The sequence below is a fragment of the Oncorhynchus nerka genome, linkage group LG16 (genome assembly GCF_034236695.1).
Source record: "Oncorhynchus nerka isolate Pitt River linkage group LG16, Oner_Uvic_2.0, whole genome shotgun sequence".
Taxonomy (NCBI): domain Eukaryota; kingdom Metazoa; phylum Chordata; class Actinopteri; order Salmoniformes; family Salmonidae; genus Oncorhynchus; species Oncorhynchus nerka.
Genome location: NC_088411.1, coordinates 16728420 through 16743263, shown reverse-complemented (window position 1 = coordinate 16743263; position 14844 = coordinate 16728420). Strand labels below are relative to the sequence as shown.

The 14844-nt window shown below is 44.5% G+C and overlaps 1 protein-coding gene across 1 annotated transcript in view; it reads right to left on the bottom strand.

Moving 5' to 3' along the window:
- Positions 1-3030: 3030 nt before the first annotated feature.
- cacna1g (calcium channel, voltage-dependent, T type, alpha 1G subunit) overlaps positions 3031-14844 on the bottom strand; it is a 204158-nt gene continuing 192344 nt past the window's right edge. Inside the window, 4 exon segments of the mRNA XM_065002465.1 lie at positions 3031-4836; positions 7038-7207; positions 7529-7748; positions 11077-11220. Coding sequence (XP_064858537.1) covers positions 3841-4836; positions 7038-7207; positions 7529-7748; positions 11077-11220 — 1530 coding nt within the window. The 3' untranslated portion in view covers positions 3031-3840.

The following is a 14844-nucleotide window of genomic DNA, read 5'->3' as shown; positions in this document are numbered from 1 at the left end:
GAAAAAAAAAGATGTTTTTTCTTTGTATTATCTTCTACCAGATCTAATGTGTTACATTTAAGTTCCTCGGCGTACACATCACGGACAAACTGAATTGGTCCATCCACACAGACAGCGTTGTGAAGAAGGCGCAGCAGCACCTCTTCAACCTCAGAGGCTGAAGAAATTCACCAAAAGCACTCACAAACTTCTACAGATGCACAATGAGAGCATCCTGTCGGGCTGTATCACCGCCTGGTACGGCACCTGCTCCGCCCACAACCGTAAGGCTCTCCAGAGGGTAGTGAGGTCTGCACAACGCATCACCGGGGGCAAACTACCTGCCCTCCAGGACATCAAGATCATGAAGGACAACAACCACCCGAGCCACTGCCTGTTCACCCCGCTATCATCCAGAAGGCGAGGTCAGTACAGGTGCATCAAAGCAGGGACCGAGAGACTGAAAAACAGCTTCTAGCTCAAGGCCATCAGACTGTTAAACAGCCACCACTAACATTGAGCGGCTGCTGCCAACATACTGACTCAACTCCAGCCACTTTAATAATGGAAATTGATGGAAATTGATGTAAAAATGTATCACTAGCCACTTTAAACAATGCCACTTAATGTTTACATACCCTACATTACTCATCTCATATGTATATGTATATACTGTACTCTATATCATCTACTGCATCTTTATGTAATACATGTATCACTAGTCACTTTAAACTATGCCACTTTGTTTACATACCCTACACTACTCATCTTATATGTATATATTGTACTCGATACCATCTACTGCATCTTGCCTATGCCGTTCTGTACCATCACTCATTCATATATCTTTATGTACATATGTATGTACATTACACATGTGTGTATAAAGTAGTAGTTGTGGAATTGTTAGGTTAGATTACTCGTTGGTTATTACTGCCTTGTCGGAACTAGAAGCACAAGCATTTTGCTACACTCACATTAACATCTGCTAACCATGTGTATGTGACAAATAAAATTGGATTTGATTTGACATTCTCCTATATTAATTTCACATTTCCACAAACTTCAAAGTGTTTCCTTTCAAATGGTATCAAGAATATGCAAATCCTTGCTTCAGGTCCTGAGCAACAGGCAGTTAGATTTGGGTATATCATTTTAGGCGGGGAAAAAAAGAAAAAAAAGAGGATCAAACCCATTTCTCTCAACCAGGTTCATGAGGTGGTCACCTGGAATGCTTTTCAATTATCAGGTGTGCCTTGTTAAATGTTAATTTGTGGTATTTATTTCCTTCCTAATGCATTTGAGCCAATCAGTTGTTTTGTGACAAGGTAGGGATGGTGTACAGAAGATAGCCCTATTAGGTAAAAGACCAAGTCCATATTATGGCAAGAACAGCTAAAATAAGCAAAGAGAAATGACACTCAATCATTACATTTAAGACATGAAGGTCAGTCAATCCAGAAAATGTAAAGAACTAAAGTTTCTTTAAGTGCAGTTGCAAAAACCATCAAGCTCTATGATGAAACTGGCTCTCACGAGGAGTGCCACAGGAAAGGAAGACCCAAAGTGACCTCTGCTGTAGAGGATAAGTTCATTAGAGTTACCAGCCTCAGAAATTGCAGCCCAAATAAATGCTTCACAGAGTTCAAGTAACAGACACACCTCAACTGTTCAGAGGATTTTGCAGCAATCAGGCCTTCATGGTCTTATTGATGAAAATAAATACTACTAAAGGACACCAATAAGAAGAGACTTTCTTGAGCCAAGAAACATGAGCAATGGACATTAACCCGGTGGAAATCTGTCACTTGGACTGATGAGTCCAAATGTAAGATTTTTGATTCCAACCACCGTGTCTTTGTGAGACGCAGAGTAGGTGAAGGGATGATCTCTGCATGTGTGGCCCAACATGAAGCATGGAGGAGGAGGTGTGGTGGTGTGGGGGAACTTTGCTGGTGACACTGTCAGTAATATATTTAGAATTCAAGGCTCACTTAACCAGCATGGCTACCACAGCATTCTGCAGCGATTCACCATCCCATCTAGTTTGCACTTAGTGGACTATCATTTGTTTTCAACAGGACAATGACCCAACACACCTCCAAGCTGTGTAAGGGCTATTTGACCAAGAAGGAGAGTGATGGAGTGCTGCACCAGATCACCTGGCCTCCACAATCACCAGACCTCAACCCAATTGAGATGGTTTGGGAAAGCAGCCAACAAGTGCTCAGCTTATGTGGGAACTCCTTCAAGACTGTTGGAAAGCATTCCAGGTGAAGCTGGTTGAGAGTGCAAAGCTATCCTCAAGGCAAAGGGTGGCTACTTTGAATAATATAAAATATATGTTTAACACTTTTTTGGTTACTACATGATACCATATGTGTTATTTCATAGTTTTGATATCTTCAATATTATTGTACAATCTAGAAAATAGTAAAAATAAAGAAAAACCCTTGAACGAGTAGATGTGTCCAAACTTTTGATTGGTACTGTATGTAAATGAGATATTTCTGTATTTAATTTTCAATAAATTTGCGAAAAATTTCTAAAAACATGTTGTCACTTTGTGTGTAGATACGTGAGCATTTTTTAAATCCATTTTTAATTCAGACTATAACACAACAAAATGTGGAATAGGTCAAGGGGTATGAATACTTTCTGAAGGCACTATAGATTCAGACATACTACATCAAGTTCTTTCAAGACGTAATAACGAATTCCCAGGATTGTGTTGAAGATATCAGAGTTTGTTGGATTGAATATTACTGTATGTGTGTTTTGTGAAATCAGGACAGCCTTGAAAATATGATAATGCATCTGGTTAGATTTGATCCTGTCAATAAAAATCTTCAAACACTGTTCTAAAGTCTTAAAGTCTGTAATGTTTGTTATGAAGTAAATAACAACACATTGACTTATACCATTCTGTTGCCTACCTTCAAACCACCAAAGTCCCCTTCTTGTGCTTAAAAATCCAAGCTCAGTTTAATGAGTTGTTTATATATATATATATATATATATATATATATATATATATATATTAATCCTACAAATACATGATTCTCAGCACTTTGAAAAAAAATCACTTTCCTCAGCAAATCAAGAAAGCTAGAAAATATCCCTAAAATTAAACAAAACCGACTAGCTAAACATTTTTTCGAACATTGAAACAAACAGAGAAAAATTGAAACCCGTCACAAAAAAGATCACCCCCAAAAAATATATAATGAAATAATAAAAAAATCTACATCCTGTACAAACACTATGGCCCAATAATTTAAGAAAATAGTGTCTCTAAATCGTTCATATTGCTTTGTACCTCCACTGTTGCCCGTGTGAGGGTGAAGTCCCACTGTCTAACACTGAGCATTCCCAATAGTGGCCACAGGCAGGCGCTATCCAAAGCTATTGGTGCTGACTTCACTCCAGAGGTCATGGGGTCGACCTGCAGCCAATGGCGGCATGCAGGTGTGGTAGAAGAGAAACAGTCATGTTTGTATTCTTGTTTCAACTCTGCTTATGCTGTGTTCTTTTCACGTTCTTGTGGTTTTGGCAGTACAACAATACAAAGACAAGGGATGGTCACACTACGACAGTACTGCACGGATCCTCAATAAAACCAAGGATGATTTGACCGTTTTGTTGTAGTTTTACCATAATTACACTCTACGGTATTATTACTACGACTATCACCATCACGGATACACCAAGTGTATCGTGTGTTTGCATGTGTGTGTCTGTGTGCCTATGTGCTTAATGGTTTGTCTGTGTGTGTGTGTGTGTGTGTGTGTGTGTGTGTGTGTGTGTGTGTGTGTGTGTGTGTGTGTGTGTGTGTGTGTGTACATCAGTGTGTGTGAGTGTTCAGTGCTCAGAGCTTGTCTTCTCGAAGGAGAAGCTGGGCAGAGTCAACAGCTTGGGGTTGGGCCCCCCTCCCTCCTGGCCCAGCCCCTCCCCTGCCCCGAGGTCAAAGGAGTCCTTGGAGTCACTGGAGGGAGCCCGTCTCCTCAGACAGGAGGTATCCCGGCTGGGTAAGGGAGGGGGCATCCCTAGGCCCCCTAAACCTCCCAGGGTAGGGTGGAGGCCGGGCTGGGACTCCAGTCCATCAGGGGGGTCTACGGAGATACACGGGGGGCTCATTTTCTTCTTGCGTCGGGGAGAGGGCAGGGTCTTTGTTGTGGTCTGGGAATGGATCTGGAGGCTGTCTGCTCGGGAGACGAACCCCGAGGACATGGTGCTGCACTGGGGACTGGACTCTACAGACGAACACACCTCCACTGAGTGGCGCCGAGGATCGTCCAACCAGGACAGGGGGCGTGGCCGGGACGCTAGAATGCTCCGACCCTGGGCGTCAGCGCTGTGGAACCTCTTCAGCTGTCTCAGGCACGGCCGGCTCCCCTCACCACAGCCAACCTCATGACCTTGGTAACTGCCATTGAGACCTCCGACCTCTGACCCCAGTCCGACACCGGTGACATCCTCACTCCCCGCCAGCCCCACCCGGTTGATGAGCGACACCTCGTGGTCTGCCGAGGCCTCTTCCTGTCTCCAGGGGCGAGTGGAGGGGAGGGGAGGAGGGGGTGAGGAGAGGGAGGAGGGGGAGTTGGGTGAGGAGGAGAGGTGGTGCTGGTCATGGTTTGAGAAGGGGTGTTGGGTGTGAACACTACTGGGGCGCGACAGTTGAGGGGACGCCCCTGGGGTGGCAGGGACCAGCCAGAGAGAAGGCTGCTGGTGAAGATGGGAGGATGAGGAAGAGGAGGAGGAAAGGGGGAGGGCTAGGGAAGCTACATTTAGGACCCCCTCCTCACACTCCCCTCCGTCAGACCACAGAGCCTCCTGGGAATCATTAGATACTGCCACCTGGTGGAGGAAGGAGGGGGAGAGGGGGAGGAGGGAGGAGAGGGATTAGGAGGGATGATGCAGTGAGGCAGAGTTTGAAAGAAATGGAGAAAGGTGGAAGAGGAGAGGGAGAGAAGAACAGGGAGAGGAGTGAGGCAGGGAGGGAGAGATTGAGACACAGGGGTTGGGTGGTTAGGGGGACATGAGTGGGTGAGAGGTGGGAGACTGGTTAGTGTGAGGTGACTGGGTGAGGATGACCAATAGGAGTGAAGGTCAGAGTTCACCATTAGACCAGCATGCTCTCAATACCGTCTCTGCCTCATTGTGATACAGAGGAAATGTTGAAATTGCAATAGAGTGCAGTACCGTTTGTACGTCAACTAGTAAGTGTATTGCTGTATGTTTATTGCACAAGGAAACCATTCCAGGTTCAGATATGTGTCAAGAGTATCTGTTTTATGAAGAGATTCAGTGACAGCATGTGATTTACAGTAGCAGCAGTAGTAGGGCACAGTTTGTCTCAGCTAGGACACTGGGTACAACCGTGGTTTCCCAACTTCTAATTGAGTGCCCAATGTTAATTCCCTGTTTAGCAGAAGGAGTATTGGGAGATATGCCTGGTCTGGTGCACTGCATTTTGAGCCTCTTCCAAATGCCCAATATCCTCAATACCCTCTGCCCTTGTAGCCCAGTCAGCTAACTCCCCAATGACAAAAATGTATTGGACATTTTAGAGAGTGGTACTATAGGGCAGCCCTTCAGCTTTTTTTCCCTCAGAGGTCAGAGGGCAAAGGGCAGAGGGTACTGGGTCTGTGTGTAGCTACAGGAGAGGAAAGGTTAGTAGAACACAATGACACACTATAAAAGTTACAAAGGTCTCATATAGCATCCTTTCCATATCTTATGCAATTTGAGACCACAGATCTGAAGTATCTTGGTCGTTATGTGACAAAATATGGACAGAAAAGAAAAGGTAGCTATTTAAGAGTTTTGAGACAATTGGGACATGATTGTTCACAGAATATTCATGACTTGACGATTTGTGTGTCTTGACAGAAAGCATGGATGATGTGACAACAGTGACATCTAGCGGACCAAGATAGTATAACCAAGCCAATACCACAGCTACAGTAGCACTAACAATGGAGCCAACTCCTCTTACATTTTTTTTAATCAATACCTATTTGTGGTTGTAGAACATTTCCTGTCATACGGGGTAACATTAAAGAAAATGTCATATCATAACTCCTTCTCAATAGTAACTATTTCATCAACATAATCATCTTCATACAATCACAATACTGCCCAACAAGGACAACAAGTGCTCTAAAACAGTCATACAAATATGTGGCCAAATATCATGGACAGAACTGACAGTCCTGATTTAAACCCTGAGTTATAACAGTGTAATATGTAGTTACAATAGTGTGACGTGTAGGCCAACGCCTACATTTAATAGACAAACTGACTGCATCTTAAACTCAAATACATTCCATCAATCAACAGATGTGTGATAACGATTTCAGTGGGTAGTTCATATGACCCTATAGGGGTTCAGAAACAATACAGTCCCCTATATCTATGAGAATTAACAGTCTAGCCATTGACGGTGGGTCAAGTGAGATGCATTGTGGCAGATGGTCAGCAGAAGACGGACAAACGATGGAGCAAGAAGGGGAGGAGGAGAGGTCAGGGAAAGAGAAATGTGTGTGTGAGCGGGCGGGCGCGCACGTGTGTGTGTGTGTTGGAGGCGGGGTGGATAAGAAATAGGGACGCTCAGTGTTTCTGAAATGAGCGGTAGTGGGTCAGGGGTAGTTATTTTACTGTTTCAGAAACAGGAGTATCTGTGTTTGATCAGCAGCTCCGGGTCTGGTGGTTGCTGAACTAGACTCTGTTGGTAGCGGACACAGGAACGGGAGGCAAGCAGATGGACAGAGAGATGGACAGGGGATGGAGAGCATTGTGAGGGCGGAGGGAGGAGGGATGGAGAAGTTAGAAACATAAAACAGACAGGAAGAAGGGAGGCAGGAGGGAGGAGAGAAGACAGCATTAAGAGCAGAGCTGAGAGGAAGGAAAGTTTACGAAAAACATCATATCACAGTAGAAACATGAGGAGAAAAACACAATGATGAACAGTCATTTCTGATAGAAAACATTTGTTACCTCCGGTGGGTGTGTGTGTGTATGGGTTGTGTGTGTTTGCCTCTATGTCTGTGTCTCACCTGTCTGCGGAGTGTGCGGCTAAGTGTGTGTGTGTGCTGTGGCGGGGGTAGTCTGGGTATATTCTCTGAGTCTGAGAGGCTGTGAGGACTGATGGGTCTGAAGAAGTCTGTAGGCACAGCCGACTGCTGGGAGCTCTCCTCTGGTTGGGACCGCACCGAGGTACTGGAGCCTGTGGTAACACACACAACACAAATATAACTTGATTCTCTCACACAAAAACAACAAGAGATTATCAAAACAGTAGGTGTGGGTGAGGTTGGTTCCGGCTCCTACTGTTCTAGAAATGTATTGTATCGCTTTGATCAAGGGGAAAGGTTACTATGTGTGTGTGTATGTGTGTGTGTTTCTGCGTGTGTGTTTGTGTCCATTTGTGTGTGTCTGTGTGCGTGTGTCTGTGTGCGTGTGTCTGTGTGTAAACAAATCAAATCAAATCAAATTTTATTTGTCACATACACAATGTCGGCGTGTAGAGGGAGTCTCTGTACTGTACCTGACAGGGCGCTGCTAAGTGCCTCTATGTGCTGCGGCCCTGTAGCCTGTGTCAGTACTGGAGATAAGCCAGGAGCCAGGCCGGCTCCTGGGGGTCCGAAGGGCTCCAGAGGCAGGAACATGTAGCTGTCATTGGGTAGAGAGTGGGTGCGGCTCACCGCTGACTTCCGTACACTCAACAGGTTGTCCTCCAGCGGCTCCCCAGGATCAAGTAACTCCACCTGAGGGACAGAGAAGTCAGCCTCTTTCTGGACCTACTTGGCGGTCTGACCACAGGTCTTTAGCAGAGACTTCACACACTCCCTCACACACAAACATTCCACACATGAAGAAAGTAATTATTGGCACACTGAGCGACAGACCAGACAGACGGCATCATTGCACTAGTGGCAGAGAGGAGACTGGCACAGACCTGGCTCTGGGCTCAGAGTTACTGAAACTAACTGAAACCACATTGTCTATGTCTTTACTGTAGCAAGACAAATGAATGAAGCATTTGGATGCTTGAGCTTTTTTTTGCTGTAATCATTTATTGTTTAGGCCACAGATTTAGAGCAGGAGGTTTATTCTATCCCTGGGTTCTGAGAGACAGAAAATGCAAGCTAGGCCAGTGCCCTGCTATGTCCTTGGCTAGCAGACAACATATCTTACCCACAGCTACTAACCACAGAGATCGGAGTGGCACTACATTCACTTGTCACATTGTTTAAAACACAGAGGATGGCACAAAAGAGACAGAGCGAGAGAGAGAGAGAGAGAGAGAGAGGGAGAGAGAGGGAGAGAGAGAGGGAGAGAGAGAGAGAGAGGGAGAGAGAGGGAGAGAGAGAGAGAGAGAGAGAGAGAGAGAGAGAGAGAGGAGAGGGAGAGAGAGAGGGAGAGGGAGAGAGAGAGAGAGAGAGAGAGAGAGAGAGAGAGAGGGAGAGAGAGAGAGAGAGAGGGAGAGAGAGGGAGAGAGAGGGAGGGAGAGAGAGAGAGAGAGACACGCAAAGCGAACAGGGAAAAAAGAGAGAGGACAGAGACAAAATAAATAAATAGAGGTAGACAGAGAGAGACAGAGAAAGATAAGAGAGAGAGAGACAAAAAGAGAAAAAGAGGTACGGGCAGGCGAGCAGGCGCACTAGTCTACTGGACTGGACTGGAACGGACAGACACCAGGCTAGAAAGATGGAATGAAAAAGAGAGAGAAAGAGAGAGAGCGAGGGAGAAGAGCGGATGGTTAAAAAATCTCCAGGTTCTTCCAAACTCATGTGTGTGTCCTGCTCACATCTCTCTGTGTTTTACCTCCAGTTCTATGATTCATTTGAAATCACTAATGTGTCTGTGTGATGCATGTGCTGGGTTTGGAAAATCCCCCTGACACAGCTATTACATTCATCACACGCTACAATATAACCTGATTGATTAGTTCAACGCCCTTGTGATGAGTGGCAAGGTTGTACGTCGCCACCGCTCTCTGTGTCTGACATGCAATGGAGAGAGAACGACTCTCAAGCTAACGAGGGTAAATTGGTCATAAATTATCCCAGATTGTTTCCCGACAACTCTCAATTAGCTACGGTGCGTGGGGGAAACTCAAGAGAGCTGAGAGCAGAGATGTCCTCTCTGAGCCACCGTAAAGGACATTGTGAGGAGACTAATTAGAGCTGAAGCAGTGTAGAGGGAGTAGCTTCACTTCGTGTCCCTTTCTACCCTATCGCTGCCACTCAATTAGTGTTCAAGTTGACAAGTTGCTTGATTACCAAATTACAATAGTGTCGTTACATGCTAAATTCATTGGTTATTTTAGACATATATGCCTAATTGACATCCAGAAGGTAACCTCCAACCTATAGCCAGTACTCCAGAGAGAGTGAGACTGGAGGGGCCAGCTGAGTTCGGAAGCTCCCTTGGGAAAGGCTAAGCTACAAGAGACAGCAGAGGAAGAGGAGGCGATGGGATTAAGAGAGAGAGAGAGAGGAACTGTCAGTACGTTGGACTCCAGACTGGTTAGTAAGAGAGGGTTAATATCATCAGGGGTGGAGTCGTCGGTGAGAGCTAGGGACCAGGATTTGTCGGAGGTCAGAGAGAGAGCTTCCATCTCCGCTAGAGGGATCTAGATAGAGAACAAACAAGGCCCGGTGAGCAGAGAAGACACACACGCACGCACACACAATCCGGCTAATCACACAAACAGACAGTGGCATGACACATCCCACAATCTGATGACATGCATAGCACAGATGTGACAAGACATCAGACAGCGTGTGCTGTAACAACACAATTACATACTGTAGATATAGCAAACAACCCTACACAACACCTAACACCTAAGATTGAATCAACAACAGACATATCAATAGATACATGGAGAAATCACACACAAACCAACACACACACACACAGATATATCAACCTAATTCCAGACATACAGATATGACAAACAACAGTTCAAGTAAATATACAAACCAACAGTTAATGAAACAACATCCATCCATATAGATGTCAAATCCACGGCAATATGACGTCACACAGACAAACCACAAAATGGTCTCTTACATATGATATTGAAAAGGTTCAACTTTTTATGAAGAGTAATTGACACAGGATGAGCTGGGATCATAAACAGACCTCGTGTAATGTAACCTTAGTAGAGCTAGCATAGTTTCACAACACTGAGCACCATCTTGGAAGGGTTCAAACTCTCAGAGCTTGCTCTGCTAAACGCTTACTGTCTCCGACTTCACTCCCTCACTCACCCCTAACCGGGAGAATGAATTGAGGAAATGCTTTTTGACAGGCAAACGACTGGGCCAGCCGTGCAGACAGGGGCAGGGGTCCTAACTGGCAGAGACTGAGTGGGCGCCTGGAAGAGATTTCTGCTAACTTTTCAGAATCAGACAGAGAGGGAGAGGCAGTGAGGCTATTACTGCTGCGGCATTACGTTAGCCTCAATCCGTTTTAAAAGCTTTAGCAGACACTGTTTAGCAATGCTAATGTGATTGGCTGAATCATTTTGTCCTGAATGGGGAAAAGGAGACATTCAGATGCATAATTCAACAGTGATACATTGCTCAATGTTCGGGAAATTATCACGTACGGTGTGTGTGTGTGTGTGTGTGTGTGTGTGTCCAGCCAGCTTGGCAGCGGAGTCAAATTATTATCATTAGTTGGTGCTCAATCCAATGGGTGGTTCGTTTTCAAAGCTCAAAGCCAAGTGTGTGTGTGTGTGTGTGTGTGTGTGTGTGTGTGTGTGTGTGTGTGAGGCAGGTATACTACCTTATTATTACCCTATACAGCCAAGCTGAGAGAGGGATATTGGAGGGTGACCACATTTCTAATAATATTATTAGCCAAGGAACACACAGGGGATTAGAGAAATGGGAACACACAGTTAGAGGTGAGAGAGTTGAGTGTAGTAAGAGAAACAGGAGGGGGAAAAGGGTTGAGTTAGAGTTGAGGGGAGGGTGTGTGCCATAGATTGAGGCTGAGCGAAGACTTCAGCATGGGTGTGTGGGTGAGTGATCGGCTGAGGCGGAAGAATGGTAGGGTTGCGCAGGCGAGTTCATTGACCTTCTTGTCACTGCAGTGCTTGCTGGGTAGTGGGGGTAGGGCGTAGTAGTGACATATTGACCCTGACAGGTTGTCCATCAGACTCAACTCTCCCTCCATCGAACCCTGGATCACCGAGGAGACCGAGTCAAACATCGCTCTTCGCTACAGATGGACATAGAGTGACAGAGACCGAGAGAGACCGAGAGAGAGAGAGAGAGAGAGAGAGAGAGAGAGAGAGAGAGAGAGAGAAAGGGAGAGAGAGAGAGACGGACAGACAGATAGGGAGACAGACAGGGAGACAGGGAAACAGACAGTGAGAGAGACAGACAGACAGACAGAAAGAGAGAAGAAGAGAGAAACATAGACAGAAATAGAGAGACACACAGAAAGAGAGACAAACGGGAAAAAGGGAGCAGAAGGAGGAAGGAAGTGAGCGAAGACGACAAGGTCAGGTGTGGTAGAACACATACAGAGACTAAAACGCAGGTGGTGTGTGCACATGGTTCAGGACAAGCATCAGGTTGTTAACCTACGTCTGGTCTACACAGAACCAACACTCGCAATCAGTCATGTTCCTAAATACTGAAAGTTCCTTCACCAAACCAGAAGGGGGCAGTAAAACACTACTAAAACTCCACTCTCAAACCCAGAGGGAGAGGAAACAGATTGGAGTTTAACCACACATGTTTCTGCCAGCGAGGGATGACAGAGAGGAGAGAGAGATAACATCAGAAGAATGATACAGCCCAACCTCTAGTCACTATAAAAAGGCCTGTTGGCTGGAAATAGCAGTCTAGTAAACAACATACGGCTGTGTCCTGTCTTTCCCATGGCATTACAGTGACCTACGGCTGGCACTCGTCTACTGGGACTGATACACATACGCAACTTTATTACGGGAAAAAGGTTCAGTACACATCATTGCATTTTGTATCCGAAAGTAAGCTGGTCCTCTTTGAAGTCTCGTAGATCGATGCATTGCACTCTTTTTGTCTATAAAACCCTGTTGCATAAACTTCCGTCATACCTATCTCATTGTTGTGTTTATGTACTGACACGTATGTGTAACTGATAGGTGCACACACACACATACACACACACACACACACACACGCTACATGTTAATATTTTTAAATGCCTGTAAATTATTAAGTATTTTGTCTGTAATGTCTGTTTCATGTGTCGGACCCCAGTAATTGGCGTCAGCTAACGGGGTTCCCAATAAATCAAAAAGAAAAACATTGTTAACCTTTATTATTTATCTTTATTCAACTAGGCAAGTCAGTTAAGAACAAATTCTGATTTTCAACGACGGCCTAGTGGGTTAACTGCCTTGTTCAGGGATTTGAAATAGCAACCTTCCGGTTACTAGCCCAACGCTCTAACCATTTGGCTACCCTGCTGCCCCTACACTCTAACAACTAGGCTACCCTGCTGACTCTACACTCTAACCACTAGGCTACCCTGCTGCCCCGAACTGTATAAGTCACCAGACCTGGACTCAAAGGGATGTCTAACCCTGGAAATCCCTACTATCTCCACCCAGTCAGGTAAATGTGCTTGTAGTTATTTTGCAGCTCATGTGGAATGATTTCCAGAAGTCCTTAAAGTTGGTGTAGTTGGTTCTTTTCTTGAGCGGATGGTCGGGGAACCGGAACATAATTAAAGATAGTTTGTTGACCGCAAATTGGCTGCAAGAAGCCCAACAGATATAATAATTTCAAACCTTGCTTACATTCGTTTATGATCGCACGTCTCTCTCTATAATGCATGGTAATTCTTGGGAACAGACCTGCAACATTTAAATCACTTGGAGCTGATTCCCTGGTGTTTTTACAGTCTTTTATGTCCATATAAAAATGTAAAATAAAATATATACAGTATCAGTCAAAAGTTTGGACACATTTACTCATTCAAGGGTTTTTCTTAATTGTTTTACTATTTTCCACATTGGAGAATAACAGTGAAGGCATCAAAACTACGAAATAACACATGGAATCATGTAGTATCCAAAAAAAGTTAATTTGAGAATCTTCAAAGTAGCCAACCATTGCCTTGATGACAGCTTTGCACACTCTTGGCATTCTCTCAAACAGCTTCATGAGGTAGTCACCTGGAATGCATTTAAATTAACAGGTGTGCCTTGTTCAAAGTTAATTTGTGGAATTTCTTTCCTTCTTAATGCGTCTGAGCCAATCAGTTCTGTTGTGACAAGGTAGGGGTGGTGTACAGAGGATTGACCTATTTGGTAAGAACAGCTCAAATAAGCAAAGAGAAATGACAGTCCATCATTACTTTAAGACATGAAGGTCAGTCAATCTGGAAAATTTCAAGAGCATTGAAAGTTTCTTCAAGTGCAGTCACAAAAACCATCAAGAGCTATGATGAAACTGTCTCTCATGAGAACTGCCACAGGAAAGGAAGACACAGAGTTACCTCTGCTGCAGAGGATAAATTCATTACCAGCCTCAGATTGTATCCTAAATAAATACTTCACGGAGTTCAAGAAACAGACACATACCAACATCAACTGTTCAGATGGCACAACTACTAAAGAACACCAATAAGAAGGAGAGACTGGCTTGGGCCAAGAAACACGAGCAACGGTCATTAGCCCAGTGGAAATCTGTCCTTTGGTCTGATGAGTCCACATTTTAGATTTTTGGTTCCAACTGCCGTGTCTTTGTGAGACGCAGAGTAGGTGAACGGATGATCTCCGCATGTATGGTTCCCGCCATGAAGCATGGAGGAGGAGGTGTGATGGTGTGGGGGTGCTTTGCTGGTGACACTGTCAGTGATATTTTTAGAATTCAAGGCACACTTAACCAGCATGGCTACCACAGCACTCTGCAGTGATAGACATCCCATCTAGTTTGCGCTTAGTGGGACAATCATTTGTTTTTCAACAGGACAATGACCCAAAACACACCTCCAGGCTGTGTAAGGACTATTTGACCAAGAAGGAGAGTGATGGAGTGCTGCATCAGATGACCTGGCCTCCACAATCACCCGACCTCAACCCAATTGAGATGGTTTGGGATGAATTGGACTGCAGAGTGAAGGAAAAGCAGCCAACAAGTGCTCAGTATATGTGTGAACTCCTTCAAGACTGTTGGAAGAGCATTCCAGGTGAAGATGGTTGACAGAATGCCAAGAGTGTAAAAAGCTGTCATCAAGGCAAAGGTTGGCTATTTTGAAGAATATAAAATATATTTAGATTTTTTAAACACTTTTTGGGGGTCACTACATGATTCCATATGTGTTATTTCATAGTTTTGATGTCTTCACTATAATTATACAATGTAGAAAATAGTAAAAAATAAAGAAAAATCCTTGAATGAGTCGGTGTGTCCAAACATTTATATATTTTTTTCAGAAAACTTGGGGGGGGGGGCAAATAAAACCACTGGCTCCCCAGTTGGGGAAATGTGCTCTAGGGCAATTCAGGCAGAATTGAGACAGCCTTTTTTCTGAAGAATGTGTTTGTTTCATATTATTGATTGTGTTTTGATTTTCGTGTTTTGTGTTTGCTTTTCATGTATTGTGTAATCGATGTGTATATAGATATGTATAGTACAATTGTTGTTGTTTATTGATGGGTTCATGCAGGGCTCATCTGCGAAAGAGACTGTGGTCTCAGCATGACTCCCTATTTAAATAAAGGTTCATATACAAGCAGACAAACACGCATACACAAGAGAGGGAAACTCATTCAGGAGTTCTACAGTTGTGGACAAAAGCATCTGTCTGCAGATTCTACTGTAGCTCCTCAATGCTAATTCCTGT